The sequence below is a fragment of the Humulus lupulus genome, chromosome 2, assembly GCF_963169125.1.
Source record: "Humulus lupulus chromosome 2, drHumLupu1.1, whole genome shotgun sequence".
NCBI classification, from domain to species: domain Eukaryota; kingdom Viridiplantae; phylum Streptophyta; class Magnoliopsida; order Rosales; family Cannabaceae; genus Humulus; species Humulus lupulus.
Genome location: NC_084794.1, coordinates 35,333,893 through 35,348,806, shown reverse-complemented (window position 1 = coordinate 35,348,806; position 14,914 = coordinate 35,333,893). Strand labels below are relative to the sequence as shown.

At 42.3% G+C, this 14,914-nt stretch overlaps 1 protein-coding gene across 1 annotated transcript; it reads right to left on the bottom strand.

The window, feature by feature from the left end:
* Positions 1-217: 217 nt before the first annotated feature.
* Positions 218-3,012, bottom strand: LOC133817660 (G-type lectin S-receptor-like serine/threonine-protein kinase At2g19130). The gene has a single exon (XM_062250240.1). It carries the CDS (start codon positions 2,880-2,882, stop codon positions 405-407), a length of 2,478 nt encoding a protein of 825 aa, XP_062106224.1. The 5' UTR covers positions 2,883-3,012; the 3' UTR covers positions 218-404.
* Between the last annotated feature and the right edge of the window lie 11,902 nt (positions 3,013-14,914).

The following is a 14,914-nucleotide window of genomic DNA, read 5'->3' as shown; positions in this document are numbered from 1 at the left end:
GGTCTTTATTTATTATTATATTATTTGTGTCAATTACGTATACTTGTGAATCAATTTTAGCGATCAAATATCCCTAGTTATATTAATTAAAGAATTAAAAATATATTTTAAATAAATATATCAATTTCTTACATTTGTTTTCTTTTACTGTGTAGGGGTATTTTATAAAAAAATCCTTCAAAACTATATATCATAAATGTTTTAAAATAAAATCATGTACTACGATCAATTTTTTTTTTTTTATTTATTCACTAGGGTACAAAACACTATCAATACAAAATAGCTATTTACACAGTCTAACACACTTAATAAAATCACCCACAAAACAGAAGAAGAAAAGCAATAAAAGATCACACCATAAGATCATTAAAATAAGAACAAAGATATCATAATATGATTCAGCTCTATACATTGTTGACAATGGAGAATTGTTGCTCTTGGCAAGAGGAAACAAATGACGACATGTGGCTAGGTACTTGAGAACTCTCGCTCGAGGATGACTCAGTATAGAAAACTATGCTCTGTTGGTTGTCCACAATAAGTGACAGAGACCGTGGCACTGGTGGAAGATTCACCTCTATAATTCCCTCAAGCATTTGAACAACTCGGCTCATTGATGGCCTTTGAAATTCACTGTCTTGAATACACCAACATGCAACCACACAAACTCTTTTAAGCTCTTCTATGTCCGCATTTCCCTCCAATCTTGGGTCTAACAGGCTAAGGACATCACCTCCTCTCACTATTTGGCTTGCAGCTTGGCTTGCAAAGAATTTTACTTCCCCATCTTCACAAATCTCTGTGTTTCTCTTTCCTGATATTAGTTCAAAGAGCACCATTCCATAGCTGTAAACATCAGCTTTGGATGTTATTGCCACTCCTGAAATCCACTCCGGTGCCAGATAACCTCTTGTGCCTCTTATGGTTGTTAGGACTCGGCTGAATTCTCTACTCACAAGCTTTGCCAGCCCAAAATCTGCAACTTTAGGATTGAATTCGGCATCTAAAAGAATGTTTTCTGGCTTAATGTCACAGTGTATGATGCACTCTCTACACTTCTCATGAAGATAAACCAAGCCCCTTGCTGTCCCAAGTGCTATTTGGAATCGTGTTTTCCAGTCCAAAATGATGGAACCCTTTTCGCAGAAAAGGTGGGAATCTAAAGAGCCATTCGGCATGTAATCATAGACCAATAACTTTTTAGTCCCTTGAGAGCAGAACCCACGAAGTCGAACAAGATTAACATGTTGGATTGTGCCGATTGTGCTGACTTCTGTCCTGAATTGTTTTTCTCCTTGGTGAACACTTTCAAGCTTTTTCACAGCTACTTCAGTTGAGTCAGACAATGAACCTTTGAAAACTGAACCAAACCCTCCTTCGCCCAATTTGTCGGAGAAGTTCTTGGTTGCGTTCTGCAAATCTCTGTAACTAAAGACCATCAACGAACCTCCCACTGATGTTCCTGCTCCAATTGCATTCTTTCTATGTCTCAAAATTGATAGCAATAAAAGGCCTAGCAAAGATATCAAGACTAAAGCAAAGCTCACCACAGCGCCAACAAGTTTTCCCTTGTTCTTTTTAGGACTTGGAAATTCAGAAGCTGCTAGTCGAATATAGAGAGTCCTTCCATTGCTGTCATCTGGCGAAAGCTGATTTAGATTCACCAGATCTCTTGTCCAAACTGAGCAGCCTTTGTTGTCGTAAGCATAAGCTATGCATGAGCATTTCCTTAAGCAAATAGATTCACATTCTTCAGTACTTCCTGCTCTCTCGGATTGTTCATCTTCAGGCGATGACACGCTTGGCACTTCTAAAAATCTGTCTTTCTTTTCAGTTGTAAGACTGATATTGTTTCCACACTGAAGTTCACTCCTTCTCACGCAGCCTTCAGAGTAATCCTGCAAATTCCAATCGTTCTGAGACTTTGGCTGAAACCCCTTCAGACATTGACAGAAAGGCATTGAGTTCTCACTGCAACTTCCATAAGCACCACAAAATGCATAAACTTGACATTGTTGTCTTGGAAAAGACCAAAGCGAATCCCAACCATTAGTTGGTAGCCATAACAGCTGCTTCAGCTGCCCTGAAAAATGTATCATAAGTTGAGATATTGCAGTAGAGTTAAGAATATACATGTTGAAAGTGATCACACTTTCGTTTGAAACAAATTCAACTTTGCAAACACTATTGCGCCTTGTTTCTGGGACCAAAGTAAACTCTACTCCGTCCCAAGAACCGGTGGTCCAGAAGCTCCTCGACCTGTTCCAGATACTAATATAAGAAACTTTACTTGGATTTAGCTCAAAAGTGAAGAGACCTGGGGCTGGATCCTCAGGACTCTTCCATGAAGTGAGAACTTGCTTCCTCTTTGTTATCTTGTTGAATCCCAAACTAGCTCCAGGAAGCCATGTATCAGTTGGATAGTCAAAACTTTGCCATAAAAGTTTGGACTTATTAAATCCATCGTCCAAGAGTACTAGATTTCCGTTTTCTTGAAGAACTGCCCTTACTGAAGTAGTTGAAGTAGTGGAGTTCACGTTTGTTGACCAAATTGGGATATTTGATTCATTGAAGAGAACCAAATTGCTGCCTGATATTCTTAACTCTGAAGAGAATCTATCCAAAACAGGTTGTTCTCTATTTGCCACCCAAACTATGGTCTGGTAAGGATCTCTTTTGTACCACATACCTATGTAGTAGTTGGAAGTTTTACCTGGTTTGAAAAAACCCAGCACAAAGATCTCACCAGCAGATACAATGGTATCATCACCAGAAAGGGATTGATTTGGAGAGATGGTTTCAGCTCCAAATAAGAATTGGATATTGAAAAATAGAAAAGAGAACAGAACAAATATGAACGTTGGGTTTGGTTTGATATCCATGATGGTATAGCACAACAATTTACAAGCAAACTGGCAACTCTTATAGCACTAGAAAATTTACCAATTATGATGTCAATGTGAATGGGGATCATGGACTAAAATGAGGCTCAATCATCAATTCATAACGGATGATTAGAGTGTTAAGTATGTAGCAGGTCTTATAGCTTTAATCATTCATTCTCATTCCTTTCACACTATTTTATTGCATATACAGTATTGGTTGGTATTTCTCTTTGGACGTGACAGGCTTATATATATATATATGATAATTCTCTTATAGGGGCTTCACTTTAAGTCATACTGGTGGAGTTCTGTGACCGTGTATATTGTAGTTGTTTAGAACATCTTGCAAATTTTCAGAAAATTCTGAATAGTTTACAGTACCGAAAACTAGGTTTAAACATGTTGCTTTCCATATGCATAAAAAAATCGTGTCGATGCTCTAAATATCTACAATATACACGGTCATAAAAAAAAAATCGCGCCAAAAACTGTTTAAAGGTCGAGAACACTGAGAACCCCATTGGTAGAGCTTAAAGTGAAGCCCCTATAGAATAATTGTCCTTTTTATATATTATTAAAGTAATTATTAATTGCTTGTAAAGCTAGTTTAGTCTTTAAAAGGTTATTTTAGTCTTTTTCGTGTTATCATTTTAGTATAAATAATATATTTTTCTATCATTGTATAAATCCTAATTTGCAATAAAGAGCAGTCACTTTTCACTTTTCTTCTCTTCATCTCTTTGTCTTTTTTTTTTAATATTTCACATGGTATCAGAAGCTTGGTTTCATCTATTGCATCAAATTTGTATTTTCTCTTTGAACTTGTTTCTTTTTACTATTCTAGGGTTTCATCAATTTTGAATCTTTGGAACTTTTGTTTGATTTGTCACTTGGAAGTTTTCTTGGCAATTTGGGTTTTGTTTGCTTTGGTATTTGGGAATTTGCTTGATTTTGTAATTTTAGGGTTTCGCCAAGTTGGGGTTTTTGGTTTATTTGGCACTTGGAAATTTGCTTGTTGTTATTGTTGAGTTGTTGTTGTTTTTTTTTTTTTTTTTTTTTTTTGCAATGGCTAGTAATAGAGATGATTCCCTTCAATTCATTAGTGTGAGGTTAGATGGGGAAAACTATTCCTATTGGACTTATGTGATGAACTTTTTTTCTCAAAGGCAAAAAGATGTGGGGTTATGTTTCTGGAGTTGTGAATAAACCCACAAATGACAGACTGATTATGCAATTCTATTAGAAAATTGGGAAGTTGACAATTCAAAAATTATCACTTCGATAAACAACTCTGTTGAATATTCAATAGGTACCCAATTAGCCAAGTATGAAACAACAAAGGAAGTTTGGGACCATCTTGCAAGACTGTATACTCAGTCTAATTTTGCAGAGCAATATCAATTGGAATCAGATATTAGAGCTCTTGAACAGAAATATATAAGTATTCAAGAGTTCTATTCTATTATGACAGATCTTTGGGATCAGTTGGCACTTACCGAATCTGCAGAGCTACAAGCTTTTGCTCGTGGGGAGGAATAACGATCGGTTCAATTTTTAATGGCACTTCGTGGTGACTTTGAGGGACTTTGTGGCTCTATTTTGCATCGTACTCCACTTCCTTCAATTGATTCAGTAGTCAGTGAGTTGTTGGCAAATGAAATTTGTCTTAAGTCTCAAGCAGGAAAAGGCATCCTCCCAGCACCCAGTCCTTCTGTTTTGGCAGTTCCTCCTAGATATTTACTCACCATGAGAATAAACCTCTCACAAAAGTTGGGGTTGATGAATGCATTTTTTGCGAACAAAAGGGTCACTGGAAGACTTAATGTCCTAAGATAGTATATCATGCACCTTAGCAACAAAGACATCAGTTCAGACCTCCTCACATGGTAACCAACATCGATTCAGTAATCAGCCGCCTCATTATGGTAATCAACCACATTTTGGCAACCAATCACAATCTAGACCATACTGTCCACCACAATTTAATAAGGCTGCTACTGTATCTCCATCTGACTCGTATGATTTTGGATCCTCATCCTCCAACTCTGCACTTGCTGCCCTCTCAAAACAGTTTAATAAGTTTCTTACCATGCAGTTGCATGCCATGTCTGCCTCTTCTTCGATAAGTTAGCCCCCTACTAGCACTTCAGGTATGACCCCCTCTACATGGATTTTAAATTCTGGAGCTTCGCCCCATATGTCTTCGCATTCGAAATCTTTTGTTTCTTTGTGTCCTACACCATCTATTCCTGTCATGATTGCTAATGGTACTCCCATGCCATTATCAGGTGTTGGTTCTGCTATCAGTCCTCATTTATCACTTCCTAATGTTTATCATATTCCTAAGCTTTCACTAAACCTTGTATTTGTTGGTCAATTGTGTTATTCTGGCTATTCATTGTCTTTTTCTTCTACTTCTTCTTCTTGTCATGTGCAGGGTCCACAATCTCAGAAGTTGATTGGGACAAGCCGTAGGCAGGGAGGTTTATTGCAACACCTTTTTTACCTCAAGACTGTTACTGTGGACTTTAAACAGTGTTGACTGTGAATTTAGCCAACGACGTAAGAACGTCAACTACGACAAACCTTCAAGAGAATTATAACGACAACAGACATTTTTTTATCAAGGGAAGTAAATAACACGGGATTTTATAGTGGTTCAGCCCCGATGATCGGTAATAGCCTAATCCACTTAGAGATTTTATTATGTATTCACACTCAAGATCAGATGAACCGTGTCAATTGAGTTTCTTCAGTGTGAAATATTCCATAATACAAAAAAAGGGTTCTCTCAGAGAAAACACTTTCTCTCTCTAGAACACAAGTTCACTCTTGATTTTTCCAAAAGTCCCCTGACGATCCTCCCAACTCTCTATCTATAGACCTGGGATTCTCAACTGATATCTCCGTTAGATAGGGATATTTCATTATTTACCTAATATTTATATTACAAAATAAATGTTTAAAATACAACTGATCCCTAAATTCGAGTGAGGATTGAGAGATTCCCAGATGCTTGGACCAATTCTCACTGAAGTAGTTTCGGGCAGTTTGACGTAGTCTCTCATGCATGTTGACTACTCTTCAAGCTTTACGTAGGTCAAAGGTGGTATGTGCATGGCTCTCCTCGGACCAAAGGTCAGGTACATTTGGCTCTCCTCGGACTAAGGTCATCCGAGGGTACTTACTTTGCTTCTTACCTCGGGCACATTCGAGGTATACTCCTTCATTGTGTCCGATCGGACACAATGGTTGTCTTCTTTGGTTTAAGGTGGTTCAAACCACCCTATTTGACTCCTTCAGTCAAGGTCCGATCGGACCTTGCACTCTCCTCCTTGGACAAGGTGGTCCGAGCCATCTTTCTTGCCATCTCCTTGGAGCAAGATGGTTCAAGGCACTCCCTCAGGAGTCTTGTTCGATCGGGCACAATGCCCCTCTCCTCGGACCTAAATGGCCCGAGCCTCCTTCGTTCAACCAAGGTCCGATCGGACCTTGGAACTTTCTCCTCGGACCAAGGTGGTTCGAGCCACCATTCACATCTCCTTGGACCAAAATGGTCCAAGGTACTCCATAAGCATCATGTCTGATCGAACACATCTTTCTTCTCCTCTGACCAACATGGTCCGAGACTTCCTTTATTTAACCAAGGTCCGATCGGACCTTGGACTCTTCTTTTACATATCACCACCTTGGACCCAAACGACCCAAGGTACCCATGTTCCATCGGACATTGTCCTCTCCTTTTCAACCAAAGCTCGATCGGGCATAGTCATCTCCTTGGACCAAAATGGTCCAAGGTACCCACAAGCATCATGTCCGATCGGACAACTTCCTTCTCCTCGGACCAAAGTGGTCCAAGGTATACTTTTCCTCCTTACCTCATTCAAGCCCAAGTGTACCTCTTCCACATCATACCCGATCGGCCATTATGTGGCTTTCCCCTTGAGTAAAACTTGAGCCTTGGGCATTCTCTTTGAACTCATTCGAGTCAAGCTTAACAAGAGGTCCCCTAAGCTTAGGTCCGATCGGACCTATTGCTTTTATACTGAACCAAAATTCAAACCTCCCTTTTAACTTCTTGGACTTGGCTCCAATTTAACTACAAGGGTCTTTAAACTGAGGTCTGAGCCAAGCAACCCCCAGTCCAAATATTCTCTTCGATCGGGCGTATTTGGCTTGACTATCTGTCTCATTCCTTAACTGATGTATTGGGCCATTATTAAGCCAGATCACCCCACTAACTCATGCCATGTGTCAATTTTACTGCCACGTCATTCTTTTCAAATTTTTGGGATAACATTTGCCCCCCAAGTTTATTATACGATTTCCCTCGTATGATCAACTTTTCTTCTAGCAAAATATTCTTGAGATCATTCAAAAGCTTCTATCCGGTTGATAACTTTCACGTAAACTCCCATGACAGAACTTGTCTTGAACTTGCCTTGTGATTTCTTCCAACTCTATTTTCTTGATGTAATGAAAACATAAGCTCCCTTTGTATATGTTGCAAAATCATCATGGTATAGAGATAGGTCGTTGAATATCCTCGATTTGGTTGTGCTATGTCCGATCGGAGCTTTCATGACATGGTCCGATCGAAGCTTGTGTGGCCTCTCCTTGGCCAAAATCTAAGTCCAATCTCTTGGCATGCATGGGACTTCTCCTCAAACTTGGTCCGAGCCAACCATCTAAGAACGCATGCATGGTCTCCTCGGAAATGGCCCGATCGGAGCTTTCAGGACATGGTCCGATCGGACACAGCCTGACCAAGGAAACGTCCAGCCTTGCCTCCACGCAAGCCCATCGTGAAGTCCCCCAAGATGTCCGATCGGACGTAGCACGCCCGAGGGGAGGATACGCGCCCACGGTCCGAGTATCCAGCGCCTGGTGCCTCCGAAGCTCCTAGCTAGCAGCAACGCTTTATGTCCGATCAGGCATGGGCGTCTAAGTGGGTTCAAAGTCTGCTGCCAAGTAAGTCGGGAACTTCAATGCAAAGATAGGTAAGTGTGGTTCGATCGGACTGCACAATTTCCTAAAGTTTTCAATGCCCGATCGGAAGTGATCACTCGCCTCGTTCAAAGAAATGCACGCCTCAAGCCTTAACCACAGCCCACCATCTCCGATTGGACACTTCTTGGCTCATCGGATGCATGGGCTGCTTGGACTAACACAGCCGCTCGGACGAGTGGACTAGGCTCCTCCAATTATGTCCGATCGGATGCATATACTCTTAGACACAAGGCAGGCATGCACTCTTGAGTTTATCTTTTTGGGCATGCATGGGACCTCTCCTTGGACTTGGTCCGAGCCAACCATTTTTGGAAGCTCACCAAGCTAAGTTCCAAGCCAATCTCTTGGCACCTATGCATGGTCTCCTTGGACATAGTCCGATCGGAGATATTCAACATGGTCCGATCGGAGATATTCAACATGGCTTTCATGACCTTTCCTTGAACCAAGGTCCAAGCCAATGACTTGGCTTCTCCTCGGACATGGCCCGAGCCAAGCATTTGGCTCCTCCATCAAGGTCCGATCGGGTATTTTGTGGCCTCTCCTTGGCCAAGATCCATCTACTTGGACGCAACTGGGCTCCTCGGACCAGACGCATCTCCTCGGACGAATGCCCCCCACTCCGATCGGATATAATGTAGCTTCCAACCACTCAAGCGTGTTTCTCCTCCTCAGATGCAGCACCTTAGGCACCAATATTTCTGGGCCTAGATCCTTGGACGTAGACAAGATGCTCCTTGGATCAATATGCATCCGATCGGCCATCTCAAGGTATGCTTGGACACCACATTTTTTATGCATTTGCTTGGGTACTCTTAGGTACTTTTAGGAAAAACCATCAAAGCACCTTGATCGACCCTCCCAAAATTATTTTGAGAGATTGATTTCTCTCAATCAATCTTGGTGAAAACTTGACTTCTCCTCTCAAAGACAACTTTTCACTATGTGGCATTTATTTTGCACGTATTTGTTTGATTCACTCCAGGGAAGTTGATCGATGATACATGCTTAGCCAACCAGGGAAGTTGATCGATGATACATGCTTAGCCAACCAGGGAAGTTGTATTTGCTCTCCTGAGCAAGAAAACTTTGCACCCGAGGAGCTAAACTTGTAACTGTTGGCATTTATACTTTACTTCTCTCTATTAACTTAAAACATTCTAAGTCTCCTCTATACTTAAAAAGTTATAAGTTTTTTGTGAAGAGTAAAGTCACTCTGGTGTATGCCTTACATTTTCGCATGAGCACTTAGTTTTCTAACTTAGAAATTTTAGACATTTCATAAGTCCATGCTAAGTATACTTTCTCACACTCTTATTGCTCTAACATTTTATGAGCATGATGTTTATGGTCACACGAATATCTGCTCCTAACTTGAGATTTTTAAAAAATTCCAAGTTACTTAAGCTTTGCCAAGCAAGTTAGCTTAATGGCCTTTTTGGACTTCGAAAATTTACAAGTCAGCCTAAAAACAGATATATTACTCGTGCTCTTATTGCCTATGTTAAGTTATATACCAGCATACCCCATGTGCCCCCCAGGTGGTTGGAGGTTGAAAGATCCTTAGTCACTTGCTATCTGACTGAATCTGTTCGAGTAGTTAACTACTCGTGAAACACATAGAATATATGGAAAATACTCAAGCAGTTGAACACTGCTTGAACATATCGACCAGTTGAACACTGCTCGGATAACTAACACACATGCATATTTGTAGCAAGAATCGACCACGCTGCGCGTAGTCTCTTTTATTACTCGTAAATTAAAATGACAAAACATGTCTAACAACGAGTCTTAAACAACCAAAATTGTTCAAAATAAAATGACTGGTTAGCAAATAACCAGTTCATACACCAAACTTAAACAACAAGTCCAAAAAACACGAAATCAAGCTACCACTCTGAAAGCGGTATTTAAAAATAATATCTCCTTCGATGCTCTATGTGCACGCCACTCCAGTGATTCCTGCTCCTAGCACTCCTCTTCAGCATACTCCTCTCCTTGCTTCGCTGCTCTCCTCAGCTAAGGGTGGACCTCCACATATAGTGTCTACGGTGAAGTCCACAGGTCTAGGCTGCAAGGGTGGAGATCTTTGTCGCTTGACTCCGGAGTTGCTTCTACCTCCTTCTCCTTGGGGTGTCTCTGCTCGGTACTTCTTCAACTTGCCCGACCGGAGAAGAAATTCTATCTCGTCCTTGAGGTGGTTGCATTCATTCGTGTCGTGACCATAATCTTCATGGAAGCGACAATACTTGTTCATGTCTCTCTTCCTCATCTCTCTCCTGATGGGTGGAGGCTTCTTGTAAGGAACCTCCTCTTGACTAGCAAGATATATCTCTGCTTGGGTGGTTGAGAGAGTGGTGTAGTTGGTGAATTGAGGCTCATACTTGGTTGGCTTCTCACTTGAATCCACCTTTGCCTTCTTTTCTTCATGGTGGTCAGACCCATTACTTCTACGTTTCTTTCCACCATCACTAGGAGAGTCAGTTGGTCTGCTTGAGTTTTTTATGCCATTCTCCCCTTTCTCTATCGCATCATCCAAATTCATATATTTTTCCGCCCGGTCAAGAAATTGTTGAAGTGTTGAGATTGGATGGCGATGGATGTTGTCCCATAGAGGACTCCGATAAATTATCCCAGCAGATATGGCAACCATCTTCCCCTCGTCTCCTACAGCGGTTGCTCTATTGGCTTCTCTCATGAACCTCTTTATATAGCTCTTTAGAGACTCATCTTTTCTTTGTTTGATATCTGCCAAGTCGTTGGCATAAACTGGTGGAGTCCGGGCAGTGCTAAATTGTCTACAAAACTCCTTCCTGAATGACTCCCAAGAGGTAATGGAGTTTGGTTTAAACCTCCAATACCACTCTTGGGCAGTGTCCTTCAAGGTGGTGGGGAAGACTCTACACCGATAGTCATCACTCACCCCGAGTAGTTCCATCTAGTCCTCAAACTTCCCAACATGTCTTATCGGGTCTGCCTTTTCGGTATAAATTGGCAGTACCGGTGCTTTGTACTTTTCTGGTGGTTGGGCTGCTCTTATTCGAGCAGAGAACGGGCTGCCACTCCGGTAGTCTATCGGATCTATCTCGGAAGGTCGCTTCGACAAACCTTGCACTGCAGCTGCTAGCATGTCAAGCTGGGCTTGGATAGCTGGTGCAACTGATGAGGTTCCAAGGTTTTGACCGCCTGGTCGGGCATTACCATCTGGCACGCCACCGTCAAGTATTTCTACTTGACTGGTAGGACGGTCCAGATTTTGCCCTTCGACCGGGACGGTCCTCCTCTTGTTGGTGATAACGTCCCTTAGATCCTTCTGAGAGGCATGCTCTCCTACCCTATCAAACACCGTACTCTTCGATTTCCCAGTGGGCTTACTACATGGGACTTCCTCTCTCCTGCTACACCGCTGGTCGGGGTGCAATGGAGGCTTCTTGGCGCGCTCTGGGCAGTTTTCTCCCCTTCGTGGGTTGTGGTCCTCCTTTTCCCTTGACTGGTTGGTGGGATGACTATCAGCCTCATCCCCACCATGCCCATCTTTGAACTGAGAGGTCCTCTTCTCTCTAGGAGCTTTATTTTGCTCCTGCCCAGGTGGAGTCTTTTTACTGTCCGATCGGTGACTTCTGGAGGGGGTTCTAGAGTGCTCCCCTTGGGTTGAGGTAGTGTGCGATCGAACTCCATCTCCCTCACCAGGTGGGTTACTACCACCCCTCCTTGGTCTATCATTACTCCTTCCACCAGCTTCTGTGGTCCTTGCTCCTGGAGTGGTTGCCCCTCGTGCTGCAGCTTGGGCATTGGCCTGGGCCAACTTGGTAGCTGCCTCCAAAGCAAGCACTGCTTCACGATGTTTCCGGTTGACCTCCTCCTGTTGTTGTCTGAGCTCCTCACTTCTGGCCTCCATATCGCGTTTTTGCTGCTCTAAGGCAGCTCTCTGCCTGGCCATCTCTTCAGCAAACGCCTCTTGCCTAGCGTGGAATTGTGCCATCTCCTCCTGGAAGGCCCCCATGGTCTCTTGGAGCTCTTCAACTCCTGGAATCACGTCCTCAAGCATGACCCTAGGCTCATTCTCATGATATTGTGGGCTAGGACTTTCAGATCTAGCAGGTTCTTTAGAAGAGTTTGTCCTCTTGGAAGCAGCAGTGGTGTTCTTAGGCGCCATCTTGCTTCAGGGACCGTCTGTTCTTCTCTTCAGGCTCTCAATGAAAGCACCAAAATGTTGACTGTGAATTTAGCCAACGACGTAAGAACGTCAACTACGACAAACCTTCAAGATAATTATAACGACAACAGACAGTTTTTATCAAGGGAAGTAAATAACACGGGATTTTATAGTGGTTCAGCCCCGATGATCGGTAATAGCCTAATCCACTTAGAGATTTTATTATGTATTCACACTCAAGATCAGATGAACCGTGTCAACTGAGTTTCTTCAGTGTGAAATATTCCATAATACAAAAAAGGGGTTCTCTCAGAGAAAACACTTTCTCTCTCTAGAACACAAGTTCACTCTTGATTTTTCCAAAAGTCCCCTGACGATCCTCCCAACTCTCTATTTATAGACCTGGGATTCTCAACTGATATCTCCGTTAGATAGGGATATTTCATTATTTACCTAATATTTATATTACAAAATAAATGTTTAAAATACAACTGATCCCTAAATTCGAGTGAGGATTGAGAGATTCCCAGATGCTTGGACCAATTCTCACTGAAGTAGTTTCGGGCAGTTTGACGTAGTCTCTCATGCATGTTGACTACTCTTCAAGCTTTAGGTAGGTCAAAGGTGGTATGTGCATGGCTCTCCTCGGACCAAAGGTCAGGTACATTTGGCTCTCCTCGGACTAAGGTCATCCGAGGGTACTTACTTTGCTTCTTACCTCGGGCACATTCGAGGTATACTCCTTCATTGTGTCCGATCGGACACAATGGTTGTCTTCTTTGGCTTAAGGTGGTTCAAACCACCCTATTTGACTCCTTCAGTCAAGGTCCAATCGGACCTTGCACTCTCCTCCTTGGACAAGGTGGTCCGAGCCATCTTTCTTGCCATCTCCTTGGAGCAAGATGGTTCAAGGCACTCCCTCAGGAGTCTTGTTCGATCGGGCACAATGCCCCTCTCCTCGGACCTAAATGGTCCGAGCCTCCTTTGTTCAACCAAGGTCCGATCGGACCTTGGAACTTTCTCCTCGGACCAAGGTGGTCCGAGCCACCATTCACATCTCCTTGGACCAAAATGGTCCAAGGTACTCCATAAGCATCATGTCCGATCGGACACATCTTTCTTCTCCTCGGACCAACATGGTCCGAGCCTTCCTTTATTTAACCAAGGTCCGATCGGACCTTGGACTCTTCTTTTACATATCACCACCTTGGACCCAAATGACCCAAGGTACCCATGTTCCATCGGACATTGTCCTCTCCTTTTCAACCAAAGCTCGATCGGGCATAGTCATCTCCTTGGACCAAAATGGTCCAAGGTACCCACAAGCATCATGTCCGATCGGACAACTTCCTTCTCCTCGGACCAAAGTGGTCCAAGGTATACTTTTCCTCCTCACCTCATTCAAGCCCAAGTGTACCTCTTCCACATCATACCCGATCGGCCATTATGTGGCTTTCCCCTTGAGTAAAACTTGAGCCTTGGGCATTCTCTTTGAACTCATTCGAGTCAAGCTTAACAAGAGGTCCCCTAAGCTTAGGTCCGATCGGACCTATTGCTTTTATACTGAACCAAAATTCAAACCTCCCTTTCAACTTCTTGGACTTGGCTCCAATTTAACTACAAGGGTCTTTAAACTGAGGTCTGAGCCAAGCAACCCCCAGTCCAAATATTCTCTTCGATCGAACGTATTTGGCTTGACTATCTGTCTCATTCCTTAACTGATGTATTGGGCCATTATTAAGCCAGATCACCCCACTAACTCATGCCATGTGTCAATTTTACTGCCACGTCATTCTTTTCAAATTTTTGGGATAACAAACAGTGATTAACTCGCTAAACGAGTCATTTGGTTTTAAACGTGCATCTAAGTGCTATTAATAGGCTAAGGTGAAAAATCTTGATTCAAAAGGAATAGATATATTTTATATAAAACATAAAGCTGTACATGGGCCCATAAAAAATGTTTACAAGTTATTTACAACCCAAAATGTTCATTACAGTGTAAAAATTACAACCCGCCGACCTAAGCGGCAAAAATAGGGTTAAACCCTAGTTCCTCTAAGAAACACCTTGGCTGTGGTGGTCAAGTGGCCACATATGTACACATCGCCACCTAAGCTCTCCACTCAAGGTTGGGTGAGCTTTTCTTTCCCTTTACCTGCACCACATAGCACCATCAAGCCAAGGCTCAGCAAGAAAACTTATTACTGCATGTATACAATATCAATAAATGATTATGGTAATCATTCTGGGGCTTGCAGCCTAGTCAGGTAAGTGAATATCAATAATGGTAATCATGCTGGGGCTTGTAGCCCTAATCAGATAAGTGACTATTGAGTCACACGTTGTGCAGGTGACTAATAAGTCAATCTCTAAGGATCTGTTCCCTGTATAGATGACTAGTAAGTCAATCTCTAGGGTTTTTCTCCTTAAATAGATGGCTAATAAGTCCATTTCTGGGGATCCGTTCCCTAAGCCATGTGACGTATCAGTCACCTTAGCCTTTTGGCTCTGGCTCTAAGTAACTAGCCTTTAGACTAGACAAGTGCTTTTGTTTTCATCGAACTTGAGGTTGGTCAAGCATTTCATACTTATGTTAATAATGCTTATTTCGATTAGATCTAATCTTTTCGGCTTGTGTTAAACACGCTAATACCGTTCTTGACTCATAGGTCAATTCCATGCGACCAATGCTCAGTACCACTGCCGAACTTGACTAATAAGTCACAACTTCACAGTCAATATTGACACCATTGCTGATTCTAACTAATAAGTCAATTCCACTCACAAGTAAGCAAGGCTGCTAAGCATTTAATATGCAATCAATGTCCACATGTAGAGCACTTAACATGCCTCATCA